The sequence below is a fragment of the Bos indicus x Bos taurus genome, chromosome 28, assembly GCF_003369695.1.
Source record: "Bos indicus x Bos taurus breed Angus x Brahman F1 hybrid chromosome 28, Bos_hybrid_MaternalHap_v2.0, whole genome shotgun sequence".
Taxonomy (NCBI): domain Eukaryota; kingdom Metazoa; phylum Chordata; class Mammalia; order Artiodactyla; family Bovidae; genus Bos; species Bos indicus x Bos taurus.
Window position 1 is genome coordinate 43,108,674 of NC_040103.1, and position 21,270 is coordinate 43,129,943.

Genomic DNA, 21,270 nt, shown 5'->3' on the forward strand with positions numbered 1-21,270 from the left:
AAGATCTGGGGAAGGGAGTCGAGGAAGTTGGGTCGATTTCCACATGGAAGCGTGTCTTAAAGGAAAAGTCGTGGAATCATTCAGTGTAACTCAGATCCGGCATTTCCTCCTTCCGTTTCTGGCCTCTGTTGGCTTGCGTGTGCCTCTAGCAGTTCACACTGGCTGTGCAGATACCACAGTGACAGAGAAGGGGATTGTCTTCGTCCATCCAGGCTGCTTTAACAAAATGCTGTAGACCAGGGGCTTACAGACAGCAGAACTCATTCCTCACAGTTCTGGAGGGTGGCAAGTCCAGGATCATGGCGCTGGCAGAGTCGGTGCTTGCTGAGGACCCGTTCCCTCACTCACGATGCTCTTCTCGCTGTATCCTCACTGCGCGCAAGGCAGAAAGGTGTTTCCTGGGGTCTCTTTCCTAAGGCCACTAATCCCCTTCATGACGGCTCTACCCTCAGGGTCTTCCTAGGTGGCGCAGTGGCAAAGAATTCAACTGCCAATGCAGGGGACACAGGAGATGTGAGTTTGATTCCTGGGTCAGGAAGATCTCCCGGAGGAGGAAATGGCAACCCACTCCAGTACTCTTGCATGGGATATCCCATGGACAGAAGAGCCTGGTGGGCTACAGTCCACGGGGTCTTGGACATGACTGAGTATTGCACATACGCAATACTCTCAAAGATCCCTCCTCCAAATGCCGTCACACCAGGCATTAGGTTTCAACATCTGAATTTGAGTGGTGATGGGGGGAGGCATAAAGATTTCATTGCAAGAACCATCTTCTTCGAGTAATGGGATCTCTCCTCGATATCAGTGATGTTGGCGGAGTGATGAAATCCTTCCTGGAAGCACTCCCCTTGAAAACCCATTCTACTGTCGTTTGCGTTTTAAACTAAAAGTAGTCTAAAATTTTAAGTTGAAAATATTACTGGAGATTTTTTAACAATGGGAATTTCACCAGATGCCATCAGTTTGAGGAAAAAGCTATAGGTGTCATGCTTCTGAAAGGCATGGAACAGTGGGAGGGTGAGCTGTGCGACCCCTTCATTTAAAAAAAATCTAGAAACTGATGGTTAACAGTGTATATATGTTTCGCCATACATTGTAATCCTTGAAACATATATACTACAAAACTGTGTTCACAGTCTAAGGAAGAATGCCATCTTATTAAATTCTGTCCCTTGGTGAAACAGACATACTCTGAACCATCTCTGGGTGGGGTGACCTTGAATGACTACATGCTCAGGGAGGTGATGATAGAGTAAGGTGATTTTCGATGTTGGGTTCAGAGTCCTAAAGTAAGTGCCTCGTGGTGACTGCTGGCTTTACATTGATGGACTAACCTAGACATAACCTACTTCGTCATAGATCCCTTTTCTTGAAACCAGAGACTAGGGCAAAGGTGTGCAGTATGCAAAGCAAGCTACAGCCTTTAGCTGTGTTCCTCAAAGTAGAGTCCAGACAGGGTACTGGTGTATGAGGTTTGTGAAGGGGGGCTCAGGAGAAGGGAGGTGAGGGAAGCAGGGTGATGTAGGAGAAGGACTGAGTGAGGATGAGCCCACAGGGCAGGGGTCTCAAGTGTGAGGGGTCTCAACCACAGAGGCTGAAGGGCATGGCCCCAGTGGCTATTGTCTGGGGGTGGTGTTTACATGTGTGTGTGTGTGTGTGTGTGGCTTTTATGCATGTGTGCATGTGTATGTACATGTATACACATGTATGCACACACGAAGATACATGTGGGGCTACATAGCAGGGCAGCTACAACCTGGGGGGGCTGATGTCCATGGAAGGGGCAGCTGTGACGGGTACCCTCACCTGCAGAAGGAGGCCCCCATAGCCTCCGCTGCAGGAAACCGCCTTTAAGATCAAACCAGTATCCTGGTGATTTCAGACAATCTCATACAAAGTAAAAGAAAAGGAGGACGATCTTCAGAGATTTTCTGAAGGAAATTCCCTTTCAGTGGAGGCTGGGAATGCCAAGGGATTATCTTTTTATGAAGAAAGGAAGATTATGAAAATAGTGTAATGTATTTGGTGGAAATGCTGATAAGGCTGACTCTATGCCTCTATCCTGTGGGCTTCAAGGGCATAAAGATGGTAAAGTGAGTTGAAATCTGCCAGGGGGAAGACAAGAGGGCAGCTATCTGTGTGTCCGAATGCACTTAGCCCAGAAAGACAGACAAAGGAAGTGCATTGGAGGGGAGGCTTCTCCACAGAAGCTGTGACTTCAGGAGCTTGTGTAGGCTGGTGTGGTTTGACCTGAGAAGATGGATCAGTCTGCAGCTGCCACAGGATTCCACCTTCTGGGCCAGGCTGCAGACTGAAACACGGGACTATCCAGTGAGAGATGCTGGTGGTTGGAGGGTAAGGTGTGGGACCCTCTAGAGGGCACAGCCGCTGTCCAGCTCCAACTACGTCTCAACAGACACACAACGGCAAAGTGGCCCGACCAGGTCTTCCCACTGTTAAGAGAGGCCACATGTCTGGGCTTCTGTGTGGAATCTCCAGTATTTTAAATGTTAGCAATTCAGAAATGTCGTATGGCTCAACCACCGCATAGCTCAGACCGAAGCAGGCTCTCGCCTGCTGGTTTGCAGTCTGTTTTAAGCTATCTTCCTATTTGGCAGCTTGTGTGAGGAGGGTACCTCTGAGAGCGCCCAAGACAGACTGCGGTCAGTGAGAATAGGCTGTGGGCTGCTCAGTCTCCTCACCTTACCACCAGCTTAAGCCCTAGCCAGGAGCTGACCAAAGTGGCCCCGAAACATGCCGACCTCAAGGGCTCACCACTTGCTTGCTTTGGTTACTCTAAGCTTTCCAGGGAGATCCAGTGCTCCATGGCCAGTCACATCCAGTCCATGGTGAAGTCGGAGAAGAACCGTCAGGTCATGTGCGAGGCGGGGATGCTCAGGACCCTCATGACTTCTTGCCACAAGGCCCTGACCACCAGCAGCAGTCCCTTGCACTCGGGCCTCATCAGGATTTTTGAAAAGCTTGCTTCCCAGGCCATCGAACCAGACGTGTTAAGGTACCGTGTGCTGCATGTTAAATCTTGCTGAGCCCCTGGTAGCCGAGCTTGTGCACAGTGGACAGTAAGAGTATCCCTGTGCTCCTCCTGCCTTCCCAGCGTTGGCCACTGCAAGCCCAGGTTGAAGTCTTGGGTCTTCGGGCAATGTGCAGCCCACAGAGTGGACATAGTTCCTCTCATGGAGCTCAGTTCAGTTCAGTTCAGTCGCTCAGTCGTGTCCGACTCTTTGCGACCCCCTGAATTGCAGCATACCAGGACTCCCTGTCCATCACCTACTCCTGGAGTCCACCCAAACCCATGTCCATCGAGTCGGTGATGCCATCCAACCCTCTCATCCTCTGTCGTCCCCTTCTCCTCCTGCCCCCAATCCCTCCCAGCATCAGGGTCTTTTCAAATGAGTCAGCTCTTCGCATCAGGTGGCCGAAGTATTGGAGTTTCAGCTTCAACATCAGTCCTTCCAATGGACAGCCAGGACCGATGGTCTGGGGGGTGAAGCAGTAAGCCAGGGGTCCTGCAGAGAATTGAAAGTGTTGGAGGGGATGCTAGTGCAGTGTGAGAGCTCTGTGGAGCTGCGAGGACCACAGCTGGGAGATTGGGTGTAAAGAGGGGGCTTCAAGGGAACTGTGGTGGCTGAGGTCTACAACCTGTGCAGATGGTCACCAGACCAGGAGAGGAGGGAACCAGGCATGTGAAGACACCCTGATGAAAGGGGTGGTGGGGGGCTATGGTGGGGGGAGCTCTGAAGGCTTGGCGGCCAAAAGAGAGACTAGACCACAGGGAGCCTGGCTGGCATGAGGGGCAGTGACTGGGACACGTGACAAGGACGGGGACAGAGGCAGCGCCACTGTGTCCTGTGGGCCCTCCCACTGGTAGCCCCTCCACGAAGCCACGTGTTTCCCGGAGAGTCACAGTAGTGAGGGAAGATACACAGGGAGGGGCAGACACCGAAGACAAAGAAGGCAGAGGAAAGAAAGGCAGGAGGGAGCCAAGCGTCTCCTACGTACCTGTGGCCCTAGAGGGTGTGGATATAGGGAGGGTGGTGCTCAGAACTGCAAGCTGCTGGGCCCCAGGAGGCATATAGGACCAAGTGCAGGGGGGTCAAAGGCAGCCCCTCCAGCAGGTAGGGGACCCAGGGGCCAGGCCAGTCTCTTCCGCCTGTTCGTGGGGCTGTCAGCCAAGGCCACTGTCCCTAGTTCAGCTGATCGGTCAAGTCCATTAGAAACTTAGAAACAACGTATGGCAAAGTTATTTCCCAACAAAATCCTTTTCCTCTCCAGGTCCAGTTTGGGGCTTCTAGCTGGTCACTGGTTAAGTCAAAAGCACCTAAATTCACCAGCTCTCTGGTCCGAATGCCAGGTCAGGGACACCCTGGTTCTGTACGGCCTGAGGAAAAGGATTCCAGACTGAGAGTGGAAGGCATGGTGGGGGAACCAGCATGCTCTGGGATCTAGGGCAAGTGTTCAGATGGAACTGGAGGAGGCTTTTGGCTGAAAATGTCATCATTTGGCTCTTGTTTGTTATGATATTCAGACAATTTCTAGGCCTTGGAATTGCTTCACCTCCATCGGCTGCAACGAAAAAACTCAGTTCATCTCATGCGTGTGGAGGGGACTCTGGATGCCCAGGTGAGGACAGAGAATAGGGGCTGGATAATGGGATTTAAAAGAGAACATGCATTTCCTGTAAGGAAGTCTTTATGGAATATGGGAAGCAGAGAGATTTAAAAATGGTTTTGCCTGCTGCTCGATGGAGCAAATGAGGACGAGCAGAAAGATCAGATCCGTGGTCCCCAGATAAAGACCAGATCTGGAAGGAGGAAGACTCCTACCCCATTATAAGATGGTGATGGTGAGCGTGTACTTGGCCCCTTTCTATGCCTGGAGCACAGCAACCCTCACGTCACAGCATACGCAGGGGTACCCAGCACTGCCCCTGGACAGAAGAACAGTGTCAGCTTCACACAGCTCACAGTTCAGCAAGGAGTTAGGGGGTCTGGAGGACAAAGCATTGGCCTGGTACTTGGCAAGATGCTGGTCCAGGGAACCAGCTTGGAGAAAAGAAAGCCATGGACTGCATAGGATGTTACGGGTAGGAGGCCCAGTTGAAAAGCAAGGATGGAGAGTCAGGAGTGGGCCAGGAGCTGGAGGTGGAAAACAGACCTTTTGAGGAGACAGGCTGTTGTGGAAAAGAGTTGGAGGTCAGAGAGCCAGGACGAAGCCCCAGTGAGGGACAGGTCACGGGGCAAGCCAACGACAGCAGCAGAAAGGAGTGGCAGCAATGATAGAATTAAAGGGAGAAGTTTCCAGGAGGAGCAGGTTGTCACCTTTGATTCAGTGTTATCAGCATCAGCAGAGGTCCCAGGCAAGAGGGTGAGTGGGAGGGCCCAGGAGGCCACCCTTGGGGCTGGGAATGCCTGGTACTCTGCAGAGCCCTCCTTGGGGACTGTGGCAGAAGAGGAGTGGAAGTGCTTTGAGCAAAGACACAGCTCTTCTGCTTGCGGCTCTAGGGTCACAGGCAGCGATGCCAGTGCCTGCTGAGGGTTCTGCAGTGGCCCCCGGGGATGCCGGCCCTCACCCAGCAAGCACACAGGCCCTCAAGCCCATGGGGCTGTCCCAGACCTCGACCACCACCCTTCAGACAGCACTGAGCCTCATCTCCATGACCTCCCCCCGCAACCTGCAGCCTCAGAGGGCGGCCCTGGCTCCATCCTTCGTGGAATTCGACATGTCCGTGGAAGGTTACGGGTATGACTGGCTTTCATACACTTGAAATACACTTCACTAATTTCCCAGTGCCTTGGGTGAATTATAATATTGATTACAAAACTGTAGTTTCTATCAGGTCTCACAGTCAGCTGTGGAAAATATCTGGGTCACAGACACCCCATCTTCAAGGGCAGCATCCCTAGCCATCTAAGGCCAGGACTGCCTCCTTCTCCTGATTGTCTGCATTCTAGGCTGCCCTCCCCTCCAGCCTCCAACCAAATTCCTTTCTTAGGGCCATGGTGCCAGCATCCATCACTTTGTGTCCTGGGGGCCCCATGATCTAGGAGGGAGTGTGGCCCCTGAAGCCGGGCAGAGGGGCAGATGTCACATCAGAGGTTGGCTTGTGGTTCAATGATCTGAGACACTTTCCTATTCCAGCTGTTTGTTTGTTCCGACTCTGGCTACGGTGATGGGAACCAGCACCGAGTACTCAGTCTCTGGAGGGATTGGGACAGGTATGTGTTTCCCTGGGGGTTTAGCTTGCTGAGGTCCCCTCCCCCTGACCTGGGAGTAAGTCCTTGGGGAGTCTCGATTTCAGATTTCCTTTTGGCATTTCCAGAAAGCATGAGTCTTCCTCTTGGTCCCACATGTCTGTAGAGGACTCATCCTTCCCTTTGGTCATTTCTGTCTTGAGCCAGGGGTGTCCTATTCACTGTGCATCCCAAGGGCCCATCCCACAGCTCTGCACATATTGGGGTTCAGTGGACACTGATGGGCTTGACGGCTGACTCGGAAGCTGAGCCTGGGTTTGATGCCCTTTGTCCATGACTGACAGAGGCCAACATGAACACCTCGCCCCACCTGATGACTCTAGAGAGGAGTGTGAGCTCTGTGCCGATGGCCACTCAGGAGCAAGCCTGCCCTTGCCTCATGTGGATCAGCTGGGCCTTGGCATGCTTTGTACAGAGCTGCTCTCAGCTGAAGACCAGGCACCCCCTGTCAGGAGAGCCAGGGTCTGGGCTTCTGTGGGAGGGTGGATGCTGAGGAGCTGTGGCATTTACAGTTCATCAGCGCAGAGCTCCAAGCCTGATTCTGCCCATTCAGTGAGGACAGTGGACCCCACCTGTGTTGCCAGCCTGGGTATCCCCAAAGTGAGCGCTCCCCAGGCAAGGTTTGGCCTGGCTAGTCCAGCTTCCTCTGCCCCACATAGCACACAGGCCAGCTTTAGACCAGCTGACCAGCGGGCCACGTGGTGATGGATCTCAGGCACGTGCTCCCTCTCTGCTCCCTTGGCAATGCAGCGTAATAGGTGGGTCAGAAATGGAGAGAGGCTCTGAAGATCTAGGCTCAAGTCCTGGAGGGAACAGGACTTATTCCTGCGAGTATGATTAAGGAAGGAGACAATAGCGTGCTGCGTGGGCCCCTGTGAATTGGGTGTGGGTCAGGCAGGGCCCAGTACTGGCACACCACAGGGCCACCCTGGGCGAGTCAGAGCCACAGTGAGCCTAGACGCTTGCACAGCAGGACGGAGCCTCAGGCGTGCTTGTGTTCTGGCCCCAGGTGCTGCCAGGTCCTTCCCTCCGCCCGGGGGCCTGAGCTTCTCCTGCTGGTTCCTGGTCGGCAGGCACAGCGCAGCCGCGGAGGGCCACCCACTGCGCTTCCTGACCCTGGTGCGCCACCTGGCCAGGACTGAGCAGCCCTTCGTCTGCTTCTCTGTCAGCCTCTGCCCAGAAGACCTCTCCCTGGTTGTGTCTACAGAAGAGAAAGAGTTTCAGCCCCTGGGTAAGATTTCGCCCACACTTGGGGCATGTGGGACTGAGTCAGCAGCTCTTGACCCAAGAGCCTGGGCTGCCTGCCTGCCCTCAGCTGTCTAGGTAGGTGGCTAATTCTGATTCTGCCGCCTAGAGCTCAGCCTGGATCTCCAAGCTCACCTGCCTGCAGTGCCCCAAAGTGGACTGTGATGGCCAAGCCCAGGGTGTTATGGCCATGCCTGTTTTTTCTGCCCTGTTTCATAGTGAGACATGGACTTTGGAAGGCCCAGGATTTGGCCTGGTGTCCTTCACACACAGTCCAGCCGCCTAAGCTCCTTCCCTTCTGGGACTTTGCCAGCCCATGTGTGTCCCTCTGGAGGCAGTCTAGTGATGGGTAGACCCTGCAGCCTGACTCCTGGGTTTGAACTCCAGCTATGTAACCTTAGGCAAGTTGCCTTCCTTGCCTCGCTGTGCCTCAGGATGGTAACCTGGGAATCGTGATAGCGCCTGCCTCAGTGTCTGGCCCAAAGCAAGGGCTCCAGCAGTGAAAGCTCCTGCTGCTGTTAGGATTCTCTGGGAGGCTCGGCGCTCACTCCGCTGGCACTGGGGCCCCTGGGGCTGGGCTGATGCTCCCTGACGCTGCAGCTGAGTCTGGTTCTTGTGTTCTCGTCCAGATGTCATGGAACTCGAGGATGACCCTGAGCCTTCTGCAGGACGCCAGCTTCGGGTCAGGTGTGGCCAGCTGCTGGCTTGTGGTCAGTGGCACCACCTGGCTGTGGTCGTCACCAAGGAAATGAAAAGGAATTGTACAGTCTTCACCTACCTGGATGGACAGGTCATTGGCTCAGCCAAGGTGAGATGTTTCCCCCAAGCTGTGCTTGCCCCAGGGCCATGCCGCCTAGTCACAGAGGTAACCAGAAGGAATCATCAAGAGCGTTAAAAAAAAAGGTCTTCCAAAATGTAAAGTTAACTTTTGACTTCAATTGTTAACGATTCTTCTTACCTCGCACTTTCCTTTCTTCCTCCCCACATTAAATATTTATTGAATACCTAATGTATGTTAGGTATTGTTTTAGGTGTTAGGAACTGTCCATGCCCACCAGTCAAATACTTCTAGGAGCATGCATATAGTACAAAACAAGAGGTACATTTATGAAGCTTGCTGTAGCAAGAGCCTTCTTTCCCTCCTTACCATGGAGTAATAAGGCGTTGGGAGGAACTGACAGGATTTGGGCTCACTTTAGGTGATTTTGGGGAGGGTTCAAAAAAGCGGAGGTCAGTCAGTTCTGAACGGGGTGCTGTCGAGAGACAATTTGGTATCTGTATATGTTCAAAGCTTTTAATCAGGAAGCAGAAGGAAAGGGAAAGGGCTTAAACTGTCACTGGAGAAAAGCAGTGGTCACTCACGTTAGCCAGGATGAAAAGTGTGGTTACATTCGTGGTCACCCGAAGTCTTTTTTTTTTAATCTCTTTAGTTAATTACAGAGTGGGCTGGTTTTGGTCCTCTTTCACAGAGTATATTGGGATCCAGTCTTGTTTCATAGAATAGATTGTATTCTGTGAAGCAGAACATGTATTGTGAGGCTAAGAGCCTTGTCCTATTGATATCTGGAACTTGCTTTCACCTAGCACAGGGCTGGCATACAGAAAGCGTGCAACATACACTTGATGAATTGTATTGAATTTATAGTTACAAGGCTGATGTGTCGTTTAGTGAATTGGCACATAGATGAACATCCAACCTCAGGGGCCTGCTGAACCGGAGTGAGTCAGCATGGAGGTTGGAAGGTATGTGATGCCATGGGAATATGTCAAAATATGCAAAATATGGCATGGAGAATGGCCAAGGGCCAAGACTGACAGAGATGACTTTCCAGCAAGTGAAATTCAAATGGGATAAACACAAGGTCTGTGTCTAAATGCAGGGGTCTGTTGAGCAAGAAAAAAGATGGACTTAGGCTGCAGATGAAACAGCTGTTCTCAAATGTTAGAACCTTATTTGCAACTTGTATATCCTCTTTAGTGATGTCTGTGTATATGTTCGGAGAAGGCAGTGGCACCCCACTCCAGTACTCCTGCCTGGAAAATCCCATGGACGGAGGAGCCTGGTAGGCTGCAGTCCATGGGGTTGCTAAGAGTCGGACACAACTGAGCGACCTCACTTTGACTTTTCACTTTGATGCATTGGAGAAGGAAATGGCAACCCGCTCCAGTGCTCTTGCCTGGAGAATCCCAGGGACAGGGGAGCCTGGTGGGCTGCTGTCTATGGGGTCGCACAGAATCAGACACAACTGAAGAGACTTAGCAGCAGCAGCAGTGTATATGTTTCACTCACTTCTAATTGGATTGTTTACTGTTTTACTATTGACTTTTAAGAGTTTTATCTAAATATTTTAGATAATGGTCCTTTGCTGGATATGTAATTTTATAAATAATTTTTCCTAATCTATAGCTTTCTTTCATCCTCTTTCACATGGGATTTTGCAGAACAAGAAAGTATTTATTTTTCTTGTGAGCAATTGTAGTTTCTGCATGTTCTTTGTTAGTCTATAGAATGCAATTTATTTTTATGTGTTGATCATATATCCTGTGACTTTGATGAATTCACTTATTAGTTTGTTTTTTTGTGGATTCCTTAGAAATTTCTACATGGACGTGCCATTTGCAAATAGGGACAGTTTATTTCTTCCTTTCTAGTCTGTAGCTATATTTAGTATGTAAAACTTAATTAATGTGCCAACATTGGACTTTAAAGTTCTTTGTGAAATGACTGGAAAAAGAGATGAACCTTTCAGTGACACTTTATATTTTTTATCACACTTATTTCCAAAGGCACAATGTCAGGTTTTTACTCCCACATGGCTTCCCAGGAGGTGCTGGTGATAAAGAACCTGTCTGCTATTGCAGGAGACGCAGGAGACTCAGGTTCAATCCTTGGGTTGGGAAGATCCCCTGGAGGAGGAAATAGCAACCCACTCCACTATTCTTGCCTGGGAAATCCCGTGGACAGAGGAGCTTGGTGGGCTACAGTCCTTGGGGTCATAAAAGAGTTGGACACAACTGAGAGTGCATACACACAGAATTTTTTTTATAAACTGCTTTATGCGGTGTTTCTCAGCTTTGAGAGTTATCTTTGTAATGTTTCTGAATAAAGGTTTTACTTTGAGAGATGAATAAGGTATATCATTTTTGGGTTTATGTATTTATTTGATTAATTCTGAGATTAAATACATCCCATCTACCCTTCTCCCCTACCTTTTTGTTTGAACAGATGTTGTACATTCAGGCCTTGCCAGGACCATTCCTTTCGATGGATCCATCCTCGTTTGTGGATGTTTATGGATATATTGCTACCCCTCGAGTTTGGAAACAAAAGTCATTACTAATATGGCGTCTGGGCCCCACGTACTTCTTTGAAGAAGCCATCTCAATGGAAACTCTGGAAGTTATCAACAAACTTGGCCCAAGATACTGTGGTAACTTCCAGGCTGTGCATGTCCAAGGTATGGGGTGTTTTGATTTATGATGACTTTGCTCATTCTAATTTTTAAATAGACATCTGGTTATTTATAGCTTATTTATAAGGAAAAAACTCATCACAGGCCAGTCATTAGGGAAGTCCTCTGTAATTGGATTATTATATATTTACAAGCCAATAGAAAATGTCACAGAAAAGGAAATGACAATCTCCTGTAGGTTTCAATTCCAGAGTACGTAATAGAGAAAAGTGGGTAGGTAATATCATCAGCAAAGAAAGAGGGAAGAGAATGAGATAAATAAGTTACATTCCTTTTAATGAAGAAGCTTTTTAACTAAAGTATACTGTTGTCTTCAATTATTAAACAGGCAGACAAAACATCCGCGTTTTCATTATTGATTGTTGGCTGTTCAAGCAGGGAGTATGGCTCTCTGTGCTCTGCCAAGTCGAGGGGGTCAGCTCTCATCTGGGAAGAATAATAAATGAATCTGTGTACTGACGCCTTCTTGCATGGTAAAGGGTGACTGAGCACTGTGGAGCATTTTTGTCTTGAGGCCTCGTGTGTTCTTTGAACTTCATTTCCTCTAGCAATGAGCACTGGCAAGAACAATGTGAGGAGGCCAGGTCTAGAGCCCAAGTTTCATCAACTCTTCGTTTACGCCATGCTTCTCACTAGCACATATAGCTCTCCTTGAGTGAGCACCTGTGTGCTGAAACCAGAGGAGGGGTTTACCCCAAATATGCAGCTCACTGAAAACCACAGGGCTTTCAGCCCAGCACTTTGGTTTTGGGGGTGAGGTTACACTCACAATAGATGTCTCAAGACTTAGTAATTTCGTACCTGGAGTGCTTCTATTTTATAGTAAGGTTAATATTGTGAGAGTTCTCTACAGTTTTCTGTGTGTCAGAAATGACAGGCGGGGACAAAACATATAACATATGACATACAATGCAATAGCATATAATAGCTACGAACGTTGCTCAGCAATGACTTTGCCATGTGGCAGTAGATGCTCACTCTTCTGAGGGTTAATTTCCTACTCAGTAAAGTGAGAGTAGAAATAACTGAAGATGTGTTGTTGTAGGAGAGGATCCTGGTGTGGAAGCAACGCCCCTGGTTGCAGAGGAAAAGGTTTCCTTCGGCCTTCACATAGCCAGCTCCTCCGTTACCAGCGTTGCAGACATTAGAAGCACGTACAATGAGGTGGACAGCCGCCTGATTGCCAAAGAGGTACACCTTCTAACGTCTCTTGCTGCTCCTTTTTGGAATAAAGATCTCATGGCTTGCTGCAGCTTTCAGTGACTAAATGAACACCAATTCACATTTGTGTGTGTGTGTTGACAGACACACTTCATTTGTGAAAATATTCTATGACTCCTGCCCATTCACACTCCTCAAGACCAAATCTCTTCTTTCAGAGAAGAAAGTAGGTACTCTTCATTCTCTTCAGTAGAGCGAGAACAAATGGAATATTTAAACAACATTTGTGACATGGGGAACACAATTAAACTTCCTTTTCCTGGGTGCTACTAACCCCTAAGATGGTAAGGTAGCCTTTGAGCCATTGTGTTTAAGCAAAAATTTGCAAAGCAGAAAGCAGACAAGTTAGTTAGGTAAAGAGGCCATTAGATTTCCTATTTCCTAATCCCCTGCATAAAGCGCTCTTTTGCTTACTGTTGATGAATTTGGGCTCATTTGCTTATATTCTCACCACCCTCACAGACAGAGGGTCCCCTCCCTTTCCTGAGGAGGTGAGACCAGGGGTTAAGTCCTGTTGAGCACTAACACTATGCCTTACCAGCACAGAGTCTTCTGCTAGAAGAGGCCAGGGTCCCGTCTTCTGGCCCTTGAAGACCAGTGATGCCAAGACCTGCGGAGATGGATGACCCTAGACTAGGAAGAAGGCAGCCCTGGGCGTCTCAACACTGTTATGCCTCCAAGTGTCCTCAGGGCCTCCCTACTCTCATCAGCTCCTCGCTGTGAGCGTTTGTTTAATTAGTGACCATGTGGGACGTTGGTGGCACAATTGTATAATGAAAGGTTCTCCCTTCTGATTAAGCCAAAGACTGGGAGGCAGGACAGAACCTGAATTTTGGCTTCAGTCCCTCTGATGTTGGTTCAGTTACTGTTTATTCAATGGCTTACACTAACGGAGTGCCAGGCCTCAGGATGCCTGCCCTCTAGGAGCTCCTGAACAAGACCGCCTCCTCTCCAGGAAAGTTGCTTAGGACTAACTGTTGCCAATTTCTCTAGATGAACATTTCATCCCGTGACAGTGTCGTGCCTGTGTTCTTGCTAAGAAACTGTGCTGGTCACCTCTCGGGTTCTCTTCGAACCATTGGAGCTGTTGCTGTGGGCCAATTAGGTATGAACTTTTCCTGCTATTTGGGAAGAAGAGCACGTGGCTGGCATCACCTGTGCAGCCTGGAATTCTGGGGTGGTAGGCAAGACTGAGTGGGCTGAGAAGCTCAGGTGGTGAGAGTAAGAGTTGAGAGTTAACCCCCACCAGAGCATCAGCTTCCCTGCAGAGATCAGATCACTTTGCTGCATCTGACAACTGTTAGTGAACTTGCTACTAACCAAGCTGGCGTCTACGCAAAACGGAGCCTATCTAGTGAGTATAGCGGGGCCTCTGAGCAGAGGCAACTGTGGTGGTGGTTTGGGTGAAAAAAACAACCGGCGACTGTGCCTTGCAATCAGACAAGAGCAGAACAGAGAGCTGGTGCCAGGGGCGAGTGCTGCAGATCTAGAGCCCGGAAAAGAGCCAGAGGCTGTCAGAGCAGCCAGCTCACAGGACGGCTGGCTCATCTGGCAGTCTGGACTAAGACAGAGGGTGGAGGTCTGAAACCCCCTGGGCTGTTTCAGCCTTCTATGACCCCGAGAGGACTCAGCACAGGATCTCTCAGTGACCAAAAACTTCTAAAGCCCCGAGTCTTCCTCCCAGCTTGTCCTGTGCACAGGCCCCACAGCTGTAAGTGGGTGATGTCCCTGACAGCTCTTGCATGCTGCCAGAGGAGTTTCCACTGGAATGGAGCTGTGGTGTGCTCAGGAATGTCTTGGTCCCACACAGGGGTAAGAGTGTTCCACTCCAGCCCTGCTGCCAGCAGCCTGGACTTCATTGGCGGGCCTGCCATCCTCCTGGGCCTCATCTCCTTAGCAACGGACGACCACAGCATGTACGCGGCTGTGAAAGTCCTGCACTTGGTTCTGACCAGCAACGTCATGTGTGACCGCCTGATGCAGCACATCTGTGGGTACCAGGTAAGTCCACCCTCCCACCCGAGTCTGCAAATGCCGCCCACCACCCAGCAAGAAGCTGTCATCCCTGAGGAACAGGGTGGAGCCTTGCTGGCCCAAGTAGACATTCCTATCAGTATGACTTTTGGAGAAAGCAAACTGAAAGTTCCTTGGCCTCTCAGCATCACCAGAGCAGAGGGCCAGGTGACAACCAGCCAGAGAGGAGCTCTGATCAGGATGGAGATGCTCACCTGTCTGTGGCTGCCAACATCTTTCATTGATGAATTCAAGAATCATCTGCGATCCCCCTAGTTTGCATCTAGTATGACAGCTAAGAGCCCAGACCTTGGAACCAGAGTGCTAGGTTGGAGTTGAGCCTCTTTCTAGCTTTCTATTTAACTTTTCCTGAGTTACTTATCCTCTCTCTCTTGGTTTCCACATCTGTACAGTACAATCTATTGTGTCTCCTGTATCACGAGGTTGCAGTGAGGACTAGATGATTTAATACAGGCGAAGGGCTTAGGATTATGTCTGGCGCAGATGAAACGCCCTAGAACTGTTGGCCAACTTTAGTTCTTAACCTTTGTGTCTCAGCTCTCTTCCGTGTAAGATAGGAATAATAGCAGCCCCATCGTGCAGGATCGTGATCACAGAGTTAGTATATGCTGAGCTCTTCGAAGCATGGCTGCTCAGAGTAATTGCTGTGTGTATGTGCACCCTGATTATATGGCTATTTACTGTTCATAATGTCAGATGAGACGTGGACACTCTCCTCCAGGAGTGCCCTGCCTGGCTGAGAGGCAGCCAAGAAAGGAATCGTGGAGGGCAGCGACTAGGGTCAAAGTCTAGACAAAGTCACTGGGGCACAACAGCTGCGGGTTCCTTCTGGGCCCAGTGTGGGCAGGAAAGAGCCTCCTTGTCTCTTTGGAACCTGAGTCAGGGTCTGGAAGAAAGCCACCTGGTGTCACGTCAAGGACTGTGGCCACAGCCGGACCGCATGTCTCCGGCCTCCCCCTCCCCCACCTCATCCGCTTCCAGCACCTTTTCCTGCTTTTCCCTAGTGCGCACGCTCACTGGGCATGATGTGTGTGGACTTGTTCCTGGTGGCTCAGCAGTAGAGGATCCGCCAGCAATGCAGAAGATGTGGGAAACTCAGGTTCTATCCCTGGATCAGGAAGGTCCCCTGCCTGAGGAAATGGCAACCTGCTCCAGTATTCTTGTCTGAAAAATCCCGTGGACAGAAGAGCCTGGTGGGCTACAGTCCGTGGGATCGCAGAGTCCGACATGACTGAACAGATGAACACGAACACTGTGTACTTGTTGCCGTGTTTATCAGGAACAAAGTGACAGGAAGGAGAAATAGGGGTGAAGCTCGGACAGAGGAGTTACCCCACGGAGCAGGCGGGGGGTGGGTTCCAGAGGGCAGGCGAGTGGAACCCGGCTCGTGGCAGGAAGGAATGCAGTGCGGGCATTTGTGGATCTGGTGGTGAGGAGGTGAGCGTGCTCGCGTCTGGGTTCTAAACTCTCAGCTGTGTACTGGGTTGGGTGGTGGTGGTGGGAAGTTGTGGAGAGAGGAGGAGAGTTGAGATCATCATCTGTGGGATGGGGAAAGCTAGCTTATAAAAAAGCAGAATTGCATTGCCAGGCCAGATTGGATACCAATTTGACATCTGACACTATTAATGTAAAGTGAGATCAGTCAACTTGAGTGGTTTTTCTCATGCAGCTTTCAGCCATTCTAATTGTGTCCTGGTGGGGTGGGGTGGGGAATGGTCAGATCTGCCAAAGAAGCGACAGGATAGTATGAAAAGAAACTATTTGCTGATCTAAATTGTCTCAGTTTGGGCCGCTATAACAGAATACCATAGACTGGGTGGTTTATTAGCAACAGAAATTAATTTTCTCATAGTTCTGGAGGCAGGTAAGTCCACAATCAGAGTGCCAGCATGGTCAGGTTGAGTGAGAACCCTCCTGGATTGCAGATGGCCAACTTCTCATTGTATCCTCACGTGGCAGAGTAGAGAGAGGAAGAATGCTCTCCTGTGACTCTTTTGAGAGCACTAATCCCATCTGTGAACTTCCTGATGTTCAAGCTGGTTTTAGAAAAGGCAGAGGAACCAGAGATCAAATTGCCAACATCTGCTGGATCATGGAAAAAGCAAGAGAGTTCCAGAAAAACATCTATTTCTGCTTTATTGACTATGCCAAAGCCTTTGACTGTGTGGATCACAATAAACTGTGGAAAATTCTAAAAGAGATAGGAATACCAGATCACCTGATCTGCCTCTTGAGAAATCTGTATGCAGGTCAGGAAGCAACAGTTAGAATTGGACATGGAACAACAGACTGGTTCCAAATAGGAAAAGGAGTACATCAAGGCTGTATATTGTCACCCTGTTTATTTAACTTATATGCAGAGTACATCATGAGAAACACTGGACTGGAAGAAACACAAGCTGGAATCAAGATTTCCGGGAGAAATATCAATAACCTCAGATATGCAGATGACACCAGCTTATGGCAGAAAGTGAAGAGGAACTAAAAAGCCTCTTGATGAAAGTGAAAGTGGAGAGTGAAAAATTGGCTTAAAGCTCAACATTCAGAAAATGAAGATCATGGCATCTGGTCCCATCACTTCATGGCAAATAGATGGGGAAACAGTGGAAACACTGTCAGACTTTATTTTTCTGGGCTCCAAAATCACTGCAGATGGTGACTGCAGCCATGAAATTAAAAGACACTTACTCCCTGGAAGGAAAGTTATGACCAACCTAGATAGCATATTCAAAAGCAGAGACATTACTTTGCCAACAAAGGTCCGTCTAGTCAAGGCTATGGTTTTTCCTGTGGTCATGTATGGATGTGAGAGTTGGACTGTGAAGGAGGCTGAGCGCCGAAGAATTGATGCTTTTGAACTGTGGTGTTGGAGAAGACTGTTGAGAGTCCCTTGGACCGCAAGGAGATCCACCCAGTCCATTCTGAAGGAGATCAGCCCTGGGATTTCTTTGGAGGGAATGATGCTAAAGTTGAAACTCCAGTACTTTGGCCACCTCATGCTAAGAGTTGACTCATTGGAAAAGACTCTGTTGCTGGGAGGGATTGGGGGCAGGAGGAGAAGGGGACGACAGAGGATGAGATGGCTGGATGCCATCACTGACTCGATGGACGTGAGTCTGAGTGAACTCCGGGAGTTTGTGATGGACAGGGAAGCCTGGCGTGCTGTGAATCATGGGGTCACAAAGAGTTGGACACGACTGAGAGACTGAACTGAACTGAATCCCATCTGTGAGGGCTCCACCCTCATGCCTTCATCCAATGCTAATTATTTCCTAAAAGACCTGCCTCCAAATACCATCACACTGGGGACTAGGGTTTCATCATATGGAGTTTGGGAAGAACAAACAGCCAGCCCATAACAACGAATAAGACTTCCGGATGACCCACTGGAGAGTGTCTGAGAGGACGGGGAGAAGGGTGGACTCTTAGATCCAGGAGTGGGGAATTGAGCTGTGAATGAGCTGAGCTGAGAATCTCAATGAAGTGGGTGAGGACCCAGATACAAGTGGATGGTAGGGCAGCCTGACTTTCGTGCTACTGAGGTCAACAGAGACAGGAGGCTAGGTTAGATCCACCTAGTCAGTCTGTGAGATGAGTGTGGGCCACTGGGGTTCCCGTGCCTGGACACTGGACTGGATGCCTGCGTGTTGCCAGTTTCCGGGGCCTGGCACAGCAGAATGGCACATCTGGTGGCAGCAGCCTGGAGTGGAGCTGACGGAACTGGGTTTGTGGGCAGATGGTGGCTGCCTAGTGATACAGCAGCAGCTGTGTGGTGGTTATGAATGTAGGACCCCGTAAAGGAAAACGAGAAAAGCACAGAAAGGTGGAAGGAAACCGGCAGAGAGTGGCGTCCCGGAAATGTGGAAAATTCAGGAAGGGGCCGGGGCTCACAGTGAGAGGTGACGCCACATGAGCACAGAAAAGTGGACACTGCGGGGAAGCAGCTGCAGAGGCTGGCGTCTGCTTTCCTTCTGAGAGAAAGGCGGTGGAGGAGGTCGTCCCAGAGAGCAGAGAGTTTCCAGACTGGGCGGACAAAGGGTACTGGCAGGAGCAAGTAGGCGAGGGAGAGAGAGTCCTGATGACGCGCTCATGGCAGGAGCAGGTAGGCGAGGGGGAGAGAGTCCTGATGACGCATTCACTAGGAAATCGCTTTGTGCTTTAATCTTTGCAGATAATGGCATTTCTCCTGAGGAAAAAGACCTCTTTTCTGAACCATCGCATTTTTCAGCTGATCCTGTCTATCACTGGCACTGCAGAACTGGGCTTTGGACCCTCCGTAATCACCAACGTTGGTGTCTTTCAGCACATCCTCTGCAATTTCGAGGTAAACTGGAGGTTGGTCGCTAGCCCTAAAGTTACAGAAAACCTGGAGCCTCATCTAAACCCAGCGGATCTGCTTCCTCCATGCTCAAGGTGGTAGTGAGAGAGAAAACCACAGAGGCTGTGGAGCTCAGAGGCCCTGCTTTATAATTAACTTCTACCACCAATAGGCTGTGTGGCCTCAGACAAGTCCCTTGACTTCTCTGAGTTTGAGTCTTCTCCTGTGTGAAAGGGAGACCATCGTCTCTCCCTCACAGGCTGGTGCGGGAGTCAAATCCGCTACTATCTGGGGAAAGATTTTAAAACTGTAGGCTTCCGTACATAAGAGGGTATTAAAGCATACCAATTCCTGTGGATGACGCTTAGAAATGCTCCTGTAAAGGAAGGAGTGAGAGAGCCGTACGGCACACAGGAGGCTGAGTGAGGAGCATCGGGCAGACCTTTGGGTAGATCCCTTCACAAAGCATCATTTATTGAGTGATGGTCACACTCTGGTGTGTTCTGGAGGCATGGTGATAACCAGGACACAGCTCCCACACACAGCCATCTGGGCCCGGGATAGGATGTAGCTGATGCTACAATGTGCTGGATGCCAGTGAGTGGGGAAAGGGCCTCTGGGGAGTGTGAAGAGGGGACAGTCAGCTCAGCTTGTGAATCAGGGCTCTGGGGCTGAGTTTGGCAGAACATGTTCAGTGGGGGAATGTTCCTGGTGGGGTGGATGCCATTTGTTCACATGTAGGGATGAGAACAACCACAGGCATTTGAGAGCAGGTGGCTTGGGGCACCTGCAGCGATGTTACTGCAGGTAGAGGTGACTCTTTGCAACCCCATGGACTGTAACACTTGAGGCTTCCCTGTCCTTCACCATCTCCTGGAGCTTGCTCAAACTCATGTCCATTGAGTCAGTGATGCCATCCAAACATCTCATCTTTTGTCATCCCCTTCTCCTCCTGGATCTGGAGATTGATGCAAGGATTGTTGGGGAAGCCAACTAGACCTGGGATATGGGCTCCCAGTGCACAGCAGGAAGCGGGTATGCAAAATAGCCTCACCACCCTGGCAAACAAGTCAGCATGCCTTGACCACACTGCTGCCCCTTCTAAAATGCCATGGCCGTGCTCAGGCATCTTGGCTCCTCTATATCATTGCCACCAGCCCAGCCCAGGAATTACCCACACAGGAACCCACCGGGCCCCCACTGCCTGCTCCTGGAACCACCATGGGCACCACCCGTCCCCTCCCTGAATAAACCAGCCCCTCAGCTGAGCTGGTGCTTTTCACACTGGGGTTAAGAAAATAGGCAACTAATAAAAGCAAGCAGAAAAGATGCTTAAAAAATCCACAATAAACCAATGAAATGACATAACATTTTTAAAAGATTGAGAGGAGAGGATTTTTAAAAGAAGAAGGATTTCCCCAGAGCTGGGTACATCAAGTGAAGTCAGGGCAGGGATGTGTCTGTTGTGTTTGGAGGTCACGGACAGGCCCAGGGAAGAGTAAATGGTGGAGTTGGAAGTGAGGTGAGGAGCGGGGAGGAGGCTGGAAGGAGACAGTCAGTGGGTTTTTGAGGAAGAGAAAAAGAGTGTTTCAGAACGTAGGAGACTTGAGCAGTGGGAAGGGGCATCTAAAGTGCCAGTGTAGGAATCAGCTGTTGATGGGACAAGTCCTTCATGGGGAGGGAAGGTTTGGGGAGCAGAGAGCAGGTTACAATGGAAGGGGCAGATCCCTGATGACTGGTTTGTGGCAGGGAGGGGCAGGGCACTGAGAAGCCGAAAGGGACAGGAAGTTGAAGTCATGCACGCCTTAGGCCTGTGGCCTCAGAAAAGGCCACCCCTTTCTGAGACTGAGGTCGTCCTAGGGGTGGGGAGAGAGCAGAATTTGACACATTATTCATTTGAAATTCAAACTAATTTAATACAGACATCTTAATACAGTCTTTAGTACAGGGGTTCTGTGACACAGAATAACAACCAAAAGATTCAGTTATGCATGTTTTCCAAAATTCAGACAGTTGGTATTACATAATTTCTAAAAGAGCTGGGTGGCCTCAAGTGTGCTGGGACAATCTGTTATTTTTCTAAAGCTCTGGAGCAGAACACAGGATATCTGTGTTACTTTCTCAGCTCCCCCAGTTCCCAACACGGAGCCTGATGTATCATTTATTCAGGGACTGCCTTCATGAGTGAATGTGTGTGAATTCAAGTATGCAAAGCTCTTGGCATCCTCTTGAGAATGTTGGGGTGCTGTGTCTGGTTACCTCTACCTTCCCAGGAGCCACATTTATCGACACCAACTCTCTCAAGTGACAGCTGCCCTACCTCTGTGTGTAGCTGGCAGTGAGTGTGCTTTCGGGGGCTGGAAATATGACAGGCTGTTTTTGGCTTAAGAGTAATCCACTTGTCTTATTTTGGTTTACTTTGTATTCATTCTTTTAAAAAAGGGAGTGGATCCTTATTAAGAGGTCACTAAGTGGCATGTATGATGCTGAGCCTTGGGGACTGGAGAGGGACAGACTCTGCCTTCATAATAAACTTAGAGCCACTGAGGTTGTTCCACTTTCCCCCATAAGTAAATGGATGGAGCCATGACTGCTTGCTTGGTTCAAGTGAGGTTGATTATTGACTCTCTGAGTCACTGTCTGCAGGAGATGCCTGTGGGGGAACACAGCAAGAAGGAAAGAGAGTGGGCTCCATGGTCAGACA

The 21,270-nt window shown here is 49.8% G+C and overlaps 1 protein-coding gene across 2 annotated transcripts in view; it reads left to right on the plus strand.

Annotated features, from left to right (window-relative positions):
- WDFY4 (WDFY family member 4) overlaps positions 1 to 21,270 on the plus strand; it is a 248,503-nt gene that overhangs the window by 80,257 nt on the left and 146,976 nt on the right. For both annotated transcript variants that reach the window (XM_027530472.1, XM_027530473.1), the window contains 11 exons: positions 2,805 to 3,019; positions 4,550 to 4,644; positions 5,526 to 5,763; positions 6,163 to 6,239; positions 7,285 to 7,506; positions 8,150 to 8,328; positions 10,747 to 10,978; positions 12,039 to 12,184; positions 13,208 to 13,319; positions 14,025 to 14,215; positions 18,420 to 18,572. In XM_027530472.1, coding sequence (XP_027386273.1) covers positions 2,805 to 3,019; positions 4,550 to 4,644; positions 5,526 to 5,763; positions 6,163 to 6,239; positions 7,285 to 7,506; positions 8,150 to 8,328; positions 10,747 to 10,978; positions 12,039 to 12,184; positions 13,208 to 13,319; positions 14,025 to 14,215; positions 18,420 to 18,572 — 1,860 coding nt within the window. The remainder of the gene's footprint in view (positions 1 to 2,804; positions 3,020 to 4,549; positions 4,645 to 5,525; positions 5,764 to 6,162; positions 6,240 to 7,284; positions 7,507 to 8,149; positions 8,329 to 10,746; positions 10,979 to 12,038; positions 12,185 to 13,207; positions 13,320 to 14,024; positions 14,216 to 18,419; positions 18,573 to 21,270) is intronic.